This window comes from Pseudorca crassidens, chromosome 16 (assembly GCF_039906515.1).
Source record: "Pseudorca crassidens isolate mPseCra1 chromosome 16, mPseCra1.hap1, whole genome shotgun sequence".
Classification (NCBI taxonomy): Eukaryota; Metazoa; Chordata; class Mammalia; order Artiodactyla; family Delphinidae; genus Pseudorca; species Pseudorca crassidens.
In genome coordinates, this window is record NC_090311.1 from 64,261,901 (window position 1) to 64,276,193 (window position 14,293).

At 35.7% G+C, this 14,293-nt stretch overlaps 1 protein-coding gene across 1 annotated transcript in view; it reads left to right on the forward strand.

Annotated features, from left to right (window-relative positions):
* Positions 1-14,293, forward strand: part of CTNNA3 (catenin alpha 3) — a 1,581,323-nt gene that overhangs the window by 112,653 nt on the left and 1,454,377 nt on the right. Inside the window, exon 5 of the mRNA XM_067710819.1 lies at positions 10,966-11,085. Coding sequence (XP_067566920.1) covers positions 10,966-11,085 — 120 coding nt within the window. The remainder of the gene's footprint in view (positions 1-10,965; positions 11,086-14,293) is intronic.

The window sequence follows — 14,293 nt, forward strand, 5'->3', positions numbered from 1 at the left end:
ACCAGGAAGATAAAACAATTATAAATATATATGCATCCAACATTAGAGAACCTAAATGTATTAAGCAAACATTGACAGACTGAAGGGAGAAATAGATAGCAATACAATAGGTGGGAGTCTTCAGTACCTCACTTTGAAAAATGGATAGAACATCTAGACAGAAGATCAATAGGGAAACAGAAGACCTGAACAATAATATAAACCAAATGGATCTAACAGACATATATGGAACATTTCACCCAACAGTAGCAGAATGCACATTCTTCTCAAATGCACACGGCTCTTTCTCCAGGATAGATAACATGTTAGGTCACAAAACAAGTCTTAACAAATCTAAGAAGATTAAAATAATATCAAGGATCTTTTCTGCCACAATGGAATGAAACTAGAAATTGACAGAGAAGGAAAACTGGAAAATTTACAAATATGTGGAAATTATATGACACACTTTTGAACCATTAGGTCAAAGTTGGAATCAGAAAGGAAATTAGGAAATTCCTTGAAACAAATGAAAATGAAAATATATCAGAACTTATGGGATGCAGCAAAACTAGTGTTAAGAAGGAAGTTCACAGAGATAAATCCCTACATTAACACATTATTGACCAGAGACCTATTAATACATCTTTTGTTACCTGAACGTTATTGACCGGAGACATATCAATACGTTTTTAGAGAGTGATACAATTAACATCACCATGCGAAGTTGTTAGAGCTTAAAATTGATCAGGGGTTCATTATACAACTTATGATTGTCATTATCATTCACATTTTGCTCTGTTAGGTTTTTGTTCCCACCTTGTATATATTATAAATGCAAGTTTATTACTGTAAAATTTAAAACAATGATTCCATGAAATTTTGAGTGAAGAAGAATTTTTTGGTGAATTTTTTGCAGATACTTTCTCTGATTGTCCAGGTGACATATATACTAGTGTCTCTGAAGATTATAGTTCTTCAGAATATAGTTCTGATTCAGATGATGTGAATTGAATATTAGACCAAGAAAAAGATGAAAAACCTTAGTGACTGATTCTGATACAGAAAGTGAAAATGAAACTCACAGTGCTAGAGAATGCTCCTTTGCTTCTACAGAAGAGTGGCTTGAAGACAACATTTCATGAAAATTTGAAGTCTTTACAGGTGTGTCAGGTGTAACTGTTGAATGTAATAACCCGCAAAGTGTTAGTGAAATAACAGAATTAATTTTTGGTAATGACTTTTTCGAGTTGGTCGCTTCTCAAACAAACTTGTATTACTAACAGAATGAAAAATCATATAAAAAGTATGATAAGGCTTTAAAATGGACTGATGTAACCAATAGTGACATGAAGAAGTTTCTTGGATTAATAATTTTGATGGGACAAATAAGAAAGTCACACTGGAAAGAATATTGGTCGACTGATCCCTTACTTGAAACACCTATCTTTCCAAAGATTATGACAGGAAGAAGGTTTGAACAAATAATGACATTTCTTCACTTTAATGATAACTCAGAAACTCCACTTCCTGCAGACAGAATTTCAAAAGTTAAACCTCTTTTGGATTATTTCTACCAAAATTTCAATTGATCTATATACCCAAATAAGAGCTATTACTTGATGAGGCAATGATAAAGTGGGGAGGACAACTCAGATTCAAAACCTTTAACCCTGGAAAACTTACAAAATATGGAATTTTGGTCAGGATGGTTAGCAAAAGTGAAACTGGATATATATGCAACCTTGAGATTTACATGGGTGAAGGAAAGAAACTGCAAGAAACTATTATTGGTCGTACAACCTTATCTTGGTTCATGGTACCATCTTTACCAAGACAATTATTACAACAGTGTGTCCACATCTGAAATATTGTTGAAAAATAAAGCCAGAGTTTGTGGAACTATAAGAGAGAATTGTGGTCTACCAAACCAATTAAAGGAGAAATCGAAAAATCTACAGAGGGGAGAAATGGCATTCTTATGGAAGGGAGAAATGATTCTTCTTCTCTGGAAAGGCAAGAGGCTAGTCTGCATGCTGACAACTATTCATGATGCCTCTCCCCATAGCATCTACAGGAAAGGAAGACAGGAGGACTGGCCATCAGATAACTAAAGCCCACTTGTATATTAGAGTATAATAAATATATGAAAGGAGTTGATTGATCTGATCAATATCTGGAAAACTTCAATATCCTCCAGAAAACTCGAAAATGGTTTATTCAGTGCTTTAAAATTTATTGTAGCCTAAATGCACAGGATAAAATGACTTACAAGCAATTTTTGTTAGCAATACCTAGAGAATGGGTAACTGACCATTCTGGTGAATGTAGTGGCAGTCCTGCACCTTGTCCTTCTTGTGGTGTTTCTAAAAGAGCCCTGTGCAAAGATCCACCTTGTCGACTATCAGGTAAAATAAAAGAACATATTCTAGAGGAAATAATAACCACAAGGCTAAAAAGACAAGTGCAGCCAGAAAGTGTAGAGTCTGCTCTTCCAGGGTAAAGCACAGTGAAACACGGTATGTTTGGAATAGATGTTCTATTCCCCTGCACAGAGGTGCCTGCTATACTGCCTATCACACTCTAATGAAATATTAGAATGCTTTAGTAAGACATGTACAAAGCTTCAAAGAAATACATTAAGTGCAAAATAAGTTGTTGATATTTACTCAAACGTGGGTGTTTCAGTATTCACTTACATAACAAATTGCCAGCCAGAGGCGTTCGTTTCTGCAAGAATCCCCCAGTCAATAGTGTGTTAAAAAGAAGAAAGATCTCAAGCAAGAACTTTATACCTCAAAGAGCTAAAAAAGAAGAACTAAGCTCAGTTAGAAGAATGAAGAAGAAAGGAAATCACAAACATTAGAGCAGAAATAAATGAAATAGAAATTAGGAAAATGAGAAAAAAACCCAACAGAACCAAGAGTTGGTTTTTTAAAAAGATAAACAAAATAGACAAACCTTAGCTAGACTAAGAACAGAAGAGAGAAGACTCAAAGAAAATCAGAAATGAAAGATGGGACATTACAACTGAGGCCACAGAAATAAAGAATGATCATAAAAACTGCTATGGGGCTTCCCTGGTGGCACAGTGGTTGAGAGTCCGCCTGCCGGTTCAGGGGGCACGGGTTCGTGCCCCAGTCCGGGAAGATCCCACATGCCGCGGAGCGGCTAGGCCCGTGAGCCATGGCCGCTGAGCCTGCGCGTCCGGGGCCTGTGCTCCGCAATGGGAGAGGCCACAACAGTGAGAGGCCCGCGTACCGCAAAACAAAACAAAACAAAACAAACCTACTATGAATAATTATACACCAATGAACAATACCTGGAAGAAATGTATAAATTCCTAGAAACATACAACTTACCACCAAGACTAAATCATGAAGGAATAGAAAGTCTGAACAGACCTATAACAAGAAGGGAGATTGAATAAATAATCAAAACCTCCTAACAAAGAAAAACCCAGGACCAGATGGCTTCACTAGTGAATTCTGCTGAACATTTAAAGAAGAATTAATGTCAGTGCTTCTCAAACTCTTCCAAACGACTGAAGCAGAGGGAACACTCTCAAACTCATTTTATGAGGCCAGATAAGAATACTACAAGAAAAGAAATTACAGGCTAATATCCCTAATGAATATAGATGCAAAAATATTCAAAAAAATACTAACACACTGAATTCAGTAGCATATTAAAGGATGATACACTGTGACCGAGTGGGTTTTACCTGGTATACAAGAATGGTTTAACATATGAAAATCAATCAGTGTGATACAGCACATGAACAGAATAAAGGGTAAAAATCACATGATCATTTCAATAGATGCAGAAAAAAAGTTTGAAAAAAATTCAACATCATTTTTTTTTTAAACATCTTTATTGGGGTATAATTGCTTTACAATGGTGTGTTAGTTTCTGCTTTATAACAAAGTGAATCAGTTATACATATACATATGTTCCCATATCTCTTCCCTCTTGTGTCTCCCTCCCTCCCACCCTCCCTATCCCACCCCTCCAGGCGGTCACAAAGCACCGAGCCGATATCCCTGTGCCATGCGGCTGCTTCCCACTAGCTAGCTACCTTACGTTGAAAATTCTCAACAAACTAGGAATAGAAGGAAAGCACCTCAACATAATAAAGTCCATATATGACAAGCTCACAACTTACATCATACATGATGATGAAGAGCTGAAAACTTTTCCTCTAAGATCAGGAAAAAGACAAGGATGCCCACTCTCACCACTTTTATTCAACATTGTATTGGAAGTCCTAGTCATAGCAACTAGGCAATAAAGAGAAATAAAAGACATCCAGATTGGAAAGGAGGAAGAAAAACTGTCACTAGTTTCAGATAAGATGATATTATATACAAAAAAACCCCTTAAGACTCCACCAAAAAAACTGGTAGAACTAATAAACAAATTCAGTAAAGTTGTAGGATATATAATCAGGATATAGAAATCAGTTGCATTTCTATACACTTATGATGAACTATCTGAAGAGGATATTAGGAAAACAATGCCATTTACAGTAGCACCAAAAAGAATAAAATACCTAGGAATAAATGTAACTAAGGAGGTGAAAGATTTGTAATACTGAAAACTATACAACATTGATGAAAGAAATTAAAGAAGACCCAAATGGAAAGACATCCCATGTTCATGGATTGATAGACTTAATATTGTTAAAATGTCCATACCCAAAGTGATCTACAGATTCAAAGGAATTCCTATTAAAATCCCAGTGACATTTTTATAACAGAAATTGAAAAACAACTCTACAATTCATACGGAACCACATAAAAACCACAAAGAGTCAACTCAATTCTGAGAAAGAAGAACAAAGCTGGAGGCATCACACTACTGTATTTCAAAAATATTACAAAGCTGCAGTAAACAAAACAGTATGGTATTGGCATAAAGAGAGACATGTAGATCAGTGGAACAGAATGGAGGGCCCAGAAGTAAATCCATGTGTATACAGTCACTGATCTTCAACAAGGGTGCCAAGAACACACAAATGGGGAATTAGTGGGCATAAAGTTTCAGTTAAACTATGTGAATAAACTAGAGATCTCATATAGAACATTGTACCTATAGACAAGAACAATGTATTTTATACTTAAAAATTCAAGAAGCATGTATCTCATGTTAAGTATTCTGCCATAATAAAATAGAATTAATTAAATAAATAAAAATAAGTTTTGTAGTAATATTGAAGAAAAAAATCTAAATAAGTGTATCTATTTCCCTCAAAAATCCCTTGCTCAGAGATGCTCAATAAATAATTATTGAATTACTCTTTTGTTCAGTCCTCATTCACTACTGAATGGGCATGAGTTTAATGACAGTGGTCTCACAATTTTATGGAACTTTAAAATTTATAAAGCAGTAATCTGTAAAGCTAGATGATTTGCTTTTCTAGGGCAAGAGCTATTTCTCTTTTGTTTTCCTCCATTTCTTTCATAGCTGGCATGTTGCCAGGCCCATGTTAAAGATTTGTAGAATGAATGTGTTCCATTTTTCCTCAGCTGATTTCACAACAATCTTATAAAGCAGGCAGGCAAGGACAATTTCTCCCATTTTACAGGTAATACAATCAAGAATTGGAGTAGTAGTGACTTGTCCAAAGGTATGAAATTATTAAACGGCATAACAAGGACTTGAACCCAGACTTCAAGGCCAGTGTACTTTCAACTCCACAGGACTACTTCTAGTTTAGATTTCAAGCCCAATTTTGTTCTATGTTCTTAATTTAACTTTGGTTATCATTCCTTACAGTAAAAAATCATTTGAGATATATGTGTCCTTTAATTTTCAGCGTTATCTGTAAACTCCCTTTTCATGAGTGATATTATCATCTGGTAAGTTCATTTGGAAAATATGTATGAAAGTCAATGTACTGACTTCAGAAAATGAAATAATTTTTTTTCTCAATATTACTTCATTTTGGTTGCTCTGTATTTGCCATATTTAAGTAGGATGGATTAGCCATTTCTTATGCTTAAAACAATTTCTTTTTACTCTAAACATTAATATTTATAGAGCATTAATATTTAGTCTTTGCTCATTACTTCCATCTGCTTTAGTTTCCAGAATCTTTTGGCACTATTTCACTCTGACATTTTAGGGACACTAAGATCACACTTGGTGATTCAGTGCCTTCAGTCAGGTACTTATAGGATACTCTTTTGTATATATAATGCTGTGAGTATGGAATTTTTTTTGTTATAGGTAACATCTAGTACCTTGTACAAATGCACAAAATATTAAATAAGGAAAAATGACAACTGTTGAGCTGGCTATTCTTTTGGAGCAATGATACTCAGTATTCTTTCATTATGGGAATTAGTAGGCTGCTGGAGCTGTGGAATTATTTGATTGTATTGATCTGACTACAAGAGGAAGCCAGGGCATTGGCGGTGAGTGCCAGGGAAACTTTACTTGCCAGAGCCCTGGCTGCATTTTTTCCTGCTGCTTCAGCTGGTTTCTTCTTGTTCTCTTTCTCAAATTACTCCATGAATCTACATAATTTTCATGAACTCATTGAATGTGTAGTTTGTATAGAATATTGACTTAGATTTATTTCAAAACATGTTGTCAGGAAAAGGAGGAAAATGTATTTGGGAAGAGGGAATGCTGAGTCAAACTAGATATTTTCTTCTCTGTCTTACTCATGCTTCTGTTTTCTGCAAAGCAGATTTTCAGTTATTTTAATGGGAGATGAGCAGTCATGGTCTCTGTTGTATTATTTTGTGGATTACTATTATTACTACTTTGGGGACTTCCCTGGTGGTGCAGTGGTTAAGAAACCGCCTGCCAATGCAGGGGACACGGGTTCGAGCCCTAGTCTGGGAAGATCCCACATGTCATGAAGCAACTAAGCCCGTGTGCCACAACTACTGAGCCTGTGCTCTAGAGCCTGCGAGCCACAACTACTGAGCCCGCGTGCCACAACTACTGAAGCCCGCGTGCCTAGAGCCTGTGCTCCGCAACAAGAGAAGCCACCGCGATGAGAAGCCCGCGCACCGCAACGAAGAGTAGCCCCCACTCACCGCAACTGGAGAAAGCCCGAGTGCAGCAACAAAGACCCAATGCAGCCAAAAATAAACAAACAAACAAACAAACAAAAAACTCTGGGTGTGTTTACATTGCTTACTTTTATGGTATACAATACTTACTGTTTGGGCTTAGAGATACTGTTTGCATCTTCTTATTCTCGTCTGTTGTGTGTGAAATTTGGTAAGGTAGTCAAATAGGACAAAATTTGGATTTCTTTCTCAGTACAGAGACCGTTTTAATATTCAGTTTTGACATTTTTAGAACATACCTAGGTTTGTTTTGGATTCAAATTTATTCATTGGGCTTTTTGTTTAAAGTTTGAATTTGGTTTGCAAGGAGTTAAAAATATTAACACAGGATAAACTCAATGTTCAACAAATTATTTTGGGGTTTTGGTTCATTTAAAATTCCCACTGAAAACTTTGAACAGGTAAAATCCAGAAATATTAAAATCTCTTAGATTGTGCTTCCTTTCCCAGCTTCAACTGAGAGGTCATTTATTTTGAGAAGCAGTCAATATAATGAGACTGCAGTGCACTAAACTAATGTAGAAAATCTCAAGAGGTCTGTTTCAATTATCAAGCACAGTGGGCTATTGGAACAAAAAATTTTCGAATCAAGGCAACATTAAATCTCTTTAAGTAAAATATAAATCTCACCTTAACCTTTGTCTTCTTTTTGTCTTCTGTACTTCAGCTGCACCTGCAAGGTAAAATTATTGCTTTTACTCTATAGCATCTTTAAGTGTATATGTGAGCCGACGGGAATGGGATGTGTTTGATAGGGATCTAGCTTAAAGTTATAGATTTTGTATTACCTCTCCTTGACAATTATTTGTGGTTTTAAGTGAAAAAATGAACTTAAATGAATGAATCATCATAGTTTGAGTACTTGGAACTATTTAGTATCAATAAATAGAGGATGTAAGTTCTGATAATGAAAGTTCAAGCTTAAATCTCCACATTATGCAAACTCTGATGTTTAATGAAAACATCTTGTGGGGATGTATCATTACTGGATTTTCCCCCTTTTTTCTTTGGCCATGGAAATATTATCTGGATGTATTGGTTTTCATGTTTCTTATTTTGAAGGCTTGAAAATATGTTTACCCTAAAATTCCTATTTGGAGTTGTATAAAATTCACAGATAAATGTGAAGAAGAAATAGTTAAGAAATAGAGCTTATATTTCTTAGGGAAGAGAAGATGCAGGGGATGATGAATGCTTTAGAATTAAATAGGTTGATTGGTAAAATAGCTTATGTTAATTTATATATAAAATTACTTAAATTGTTTAGAATCTCAGATCTGGTGTTAGTTTGATTTGAACATAGTGAGAAGGGACCAAGAAGTGGGCAAGGCACAGAAATGATCATACAACATGATAAATAGTTCATATAAAGGTCATTAAAATTATGTTAAAAGAAAGTTGTTTACTATGCTACAAAAGGGGGAAAATGAACAGACTTTGGCTGTTCAAACTGATGGGTAGAACCAGTTCCCATTTAAGGCTCTGAAAACTCCTTTGAGGCCCACCTCAAATTCCCTCATGTCTTCCATATGACCTGAGTCTCTCTGTCAGTATCAATGTTTTTTTTTTTAATATTTCACCATGTTACTTTTTTTTTTTTTTGGCCATGCCTTGTGTCATTAAGGATCTTAGTTCCCCGACCAGGGATCAAACCCATGCCCTCTGCATTGGAAGTGTGGCGTCTTAACCACTGGACGGCCAGGGAAGTCCCACCACATGTTACTTTTATCTCCTTTTTTGCACTCCTTTTACTACTTTGCCTTGTGTTAAAGTTAATGGTAGAGTAGAAAAAGCATAAACATTATAGTAAAAATCCAGTTCCATTTTGAAATGTATAGACATATCGAATCACTACGTTGTAAACCAGGAACTAACATAGGTCAGTTATACTTCAAAAACAAACAACTAAACAACCAAAAAAAAAACCACGTAGAAAGAGGGATCAGATTTGTGATTACCAGAGGCGGGGTGCGGTGGGAGAGGGAATTGGACAAAGGTAGTCAAAAGGTACAAACTTCCAGTTATAAGGTAAATAAGTACTAGAAATCTGATGTACAACATGATAAATATGTTTAACAATGTTGCATGTTATATTTGAAAGTTAAGAGTAAATTCGAAGTGTTCTCATCACAAGGAAATAATATTTTTTTTATATTTCTTTAAAAAGAAATATAAAATACTTTCTTACAAAAGTATCTATATGAGATAATGGATGTTCACTAAACTTATTGTGATAATCATTTTGTGATGTATGTAAATCAAGTCATTATGCTGCACACCTTAGGTTATACAGTGCTATATGTCAATTATGTCAATAAAACTGGAAAAAAAGGAACATTTGGCTTAATATAAGGTTTTGTGGTTCTCAGGAGAACCTGGACAAAGCCAGATTAGGAGAAAAGGCTGGGTGAAAGAAAAATTAATGAATGTATCTTTTTATGAATTAAAATTATGTATTATTGAAAAAAAATGGTTCAGGCTTTCTGAGTCTCAGTTTACTTGTAGAATGGGAAGACAAATAGGAACTCCAGTGATTCTTGTGAGGAGTAACTTGGAAAGGATAAAGTACCTGGCACTGAGCAGGCACTCAGTAAATGTCAGTATCTTTCCCATTTCTGAGTTTCATGTCTAATTTCCCTGGTAGTCTATAAGTTACTTTAGGGCAGGAAGTATATTTTATATTCATAGTGCCTTGTACATAGTAGGCTCTAAAAGATTGTTTGTTGAATTTAATTTATTGTCCTGCTGTGAAAGTTTAGCACTATTATTTCCTGTTTCTTTTTCCTCTGTCACCTTGGATTGAGATAAACATGTTGCTTTCATGAAATTGAGGATTTAATTCAGTAGAATGCCATTATAATATGACTTATTCCATGGAGTTTGAAATAGTAAGGGTCAAATCATTTCCCTGGAAACTTAATTATATTCTATAAAATCTTATTAGCCTGTCTCGTAGCATCATAGTCACAGTGGAATTCTGGTGTGTTTAAGATGGTGAAGTCTCTGTAGAATTCTATCTAATGGCACACATTGAGAATATGGGAAATAAATGACATAAAGAAAGAGCAGATGCAAATGTCTTGCAAATATTACTTGACATTTTCAATCACTAATCCTCTAAAGTATGTTCTAGTTTACTAAAATAAACCAAGAATTCAATTTCTTGTGAGCTCCTTTTGCTTAATTATTAGTAGCAGAACAATATTCTGTGATACACTGCAATTTGTCTTCTTTGTGTTTATCTAGTATCTGACTTAAAAATGAATGGAGCATTCTGATTCAGCAGAACTGATTTCATTAACTCATGTCCGTTATAGAGCAGAAATGAATAAATGTTTGCTGAACATGCTACATATGCTTCGATCATCAAGACATTTGTTCTCCTTTCTTCTCAAAATATAAGATCTGAGAGATCTTCCTGGCTGAAGTTTGCTGGGTGCCTATTCTGCATAAATGTTTCTATAGAGGCAAGTGGCTACCTTTACATAAATTTGTTTCCATGATTGGGATGTGAGACCTCTTTTTAATACTTTCTCATTATGATTTGAAATTATACATTCATTGCAATTTTTTTCTTTAGGAGTGGTAGCAGTGTACCCTAAGACATGAAGAGTTAAAGAAAAAATTTTTTTAATGCAGTATGTTCTTTTGTTAGAATGAGGACTAAACAGGCTTCTCATTCATGCAATAATGTTGCTTGTACTTAGCACATAGTTTCTAATTCTGTATAATTGTGCCTAACTATTTAATTCAAAGGCAATTAGCTAGCCTCTGTTACCTCTGTATTATGAATAGGAGAAACTGAGGCTCAGTATTGACTATTTGTCTGTGTTACTGCTTAGGAATTTGAGAAAAATATGCTGCTATCCTAATGATTTACTTTTGTTTTTGATTTCAGTTTCAGAGGACATTTGAGTCTCTTAAAAATGTTTCCAGCAAATCTGACCTCCAGAAAACCTACCAGAAGCTTGGGAAGGAGCTGGAAAATCTGGACTATTTAGCCTTCAAACGTCAGCAGGTAGGATTTAGAGCTCTCCTTGGTGGACGATACGAACACTTTAGTCTTCTCGCCTTCCTGCCTGTCAGAGGCTCAGGTGGGTCTGGGGAGACTTATCTTCTAATATTTAGGGCAGAAATAAGTTGTGCTGTGTGGTGCTGACCTGCCGTGTTCACACGGCTTCCTGCGGCATTCAACGTTGTCCTGCTTTTATATGTGCACTTTGGGGGTTTCCACGACTGTCCTTATTACCTCTTTTAAAGAAAACTCCTGCTGGTTTGTGAAGGTTCAACTACCCTTTGACTAAGGATGCCTTAGTGGCATAAAGGGAACCTCTATGTAGCTTGAACAGGTGGCTTTTATATTTGACAGGGGATACGTGAGGAGAAAAACCACCTCAAGACCAAGAAAAGGATGTGGATGTACATACAAGCTTAAAGAAAGGAGTCATAAATATGCCAAATAGTTTTTTTTTTTTTTTTAGTTTACCTTTAGTTTTCTTGTTTGATCTCTGAAGATGAGTAAAAATTTGCTAAATGTGTAAGGTTAAAGGGAAACATGCTTTCCAAGTGCACGTCTTTTAGCCTCTTTTTATAGACCACAAGATAAATCCAGAGCCAAAATAGACTTTTATAGGGCTGGTTTTAGAGTTCATATTTTATAATATTAATAATCATTAAGGTCTGTGTGTTTGCAAGATACCGCCATAGTAGCTAGCTACTTTTCCCAAACTGGATCTTTTCCAGTTTCTTCACATCCACTAGGTGTCAGGATCATCAAGCTTTTACTGGGGCTGAATGTTTGTTCCGATCAGAACAACCAGTTAGATGTTTAAATTAGGTTGCATGAAATTCGGGAATGTGCTCAATGATGGATAGCATCTAGAAAAATGACTAAGTGGCTGACTCCCATAGCCAACCACCGAGTCCATTACTTAAGACTGTTTTCTGTTAGTGTGGCAAAGGGTGTAACTCTCTTGATGTTGCCTAATTTACAAATTTTGGATCTTTTGGAAGGGGAATTTCAAAGCAGTACTTCCTTTATTTAGTTAAACCTCATGAAGTCAACATGGTGTGGTCTAGAAATAGTGACTTGAAAAGAGAATTGTGTTCTAAGCTTGGCTTTATAATAGATATTACGTGGGCATTTAACCTTCTCATGATCTTATTTTCCTAGGAGTTATATTTGTTTTGTAGAGTGTTCTGGGGCAAATACAATATCTTTGCACATACTTTAATTTATATGAAAAAAGACACAATATCCATTTGTTTTATTTATTGATTTTATATTAGTGAAGGCCTAGGAATCAGCACATGTAACAGAAGCAATCACGGTTACACGGTTACTGAGAGCTACTACAGTAAGTTCCCAAATGATGCTGCTTAAAATTCACACTGTGAGTCACTGCTCTGGCCTATGTAGTTTTTAGTACAGTTTTGTTTCCAAGAGCCATATTTATACCACTGGGGGGTATTTGAGTTGGCAGGCAGTAGTCAGCGTGCTCTTCTCTTATCCTTTCTCATTAGCACATTTTCAGTGATTAGATACTTACATTAGCTAATTGGGAATTTGGAAAAATGTGAATGCTTCAAGGGCAAAAGGGCATAACTCTGGGAGAATGGCATTGACGACAGACAGGTAAATTGCATGTGTATGTGAGAGAAAGATGGGCATGTCGTTATTTATATATGTATACGTATGTTTATGCATATATAAATCTTATATTCTATTTATTAAATGACAACTGTCTGCCACATAGTGTGATTAGAACATTTATGGATTAGATCATTAAATAATTGTGACGATATAATAAGGTTGGTTTTATGAGCACCATTTTACAGATGAGGAAACTGTTAAGAGAGTTAAGTAACTTGCCTAAAGTCACTAGGCAAGTAAAGCTGAGCTTCAAATAGGTATCAGTGACTCCAAACCTGGGCTTTCTCCAATATCCCTGCAGGGAGCCAGGCTGGGGGGATAGTAAAGTGAGGAGTTCTAGGCATGCAGTTTGAAGACAATTTTAGGATAGGACAGACATGGGGCTTAAAGAGACATTTGAAAATGGGCATCTGATGAGAGGCAGAGACAGGGGCAGCTCTCTCCTCCTCTCTTTCTCTCATGCAAATTGTTCAGTATAGACAAAAACACAAAAGAATTTTTGAAAGAATATCTTCAGACAGCTAAGAAAATGTACAAAACTTTATGTTTACAATCTTTGAGTGTTATATCTAGGAACCCTAGTTCTAGTGAAATTTATTCACACAAGGCAATTTTTTTAAACTCAAAAGGACAAATTCTTGTGAAACAGACTTATCTGCATACATAGAATACTGTCAACCCTTTGTTTTACTTGATTCTGCTTTTCCCTATATCTAGTGATCATTTTTTCTACATGGAAAAGATGGAAGGGGAATTAGAGTGAAATGGTCAGAAAAAGGATGGTAGAATAGAAAGAAAGTCAGGGACCAAAGAGCGGTAAAAAAGAGGGAAAGGGACTTATAGGGATAAGATAAGAGGGATAAAGTGAGGGAAATAAAGCTATATTTGGTTTTATACTACATGCATTTAGTAAGTTAAAGCGTTTATTTTTGAAGAATTAAAAAATCTCAAAATAGAGAAAGGGAAAAAAAGAGATAATTACAAGAAGACATAGTGAATGAGGGAGGTGGCAGAGAAGAGAAAGACAAACTTTGTTTCCCATTAGCTTCCAAATGTAGCAAAACTTCCTAGAAATTTGTTATATTAACCAGGTTCTTCTGTACCAAAGCCACAGAGGAATTGTTGTGTTTCCTGGATGGGCAGGGTTTAAAGAGTCAGAACATTACCTTTTCTCTGACTTGGTGGGATTTGTCTTTTATGTCCTATCCTACCCTCTGTAAAGTCCCCCAAACCTATAAACACACATTAGTAAGTTTCCCCTACCTGAAAAGATTTAGATCTCTGTAAAATTGCCATTCAGCAAGAAAGCTTCTGCCTTATAAGGCAGGATGCTTTGTACCAGAGAATTAGTCATGCTTTGTTCCCTGGTCCAACCATATTTATCATTTCTCTTTGTGACAGAACGTAAGCTCTGTAAGGACAGGGCCTTGTCTGTCACCTTCAATGCTGTATGCTCTGCAGTGCTCACAGCAGTATCTGACCCATGGCTAACACTCAATAAATACTTGTTGGTGCTGTTATTGCTATGAACAAGGAAGCATGCCAAAAGTTTTAGCCTCAGATTATAGGCAAT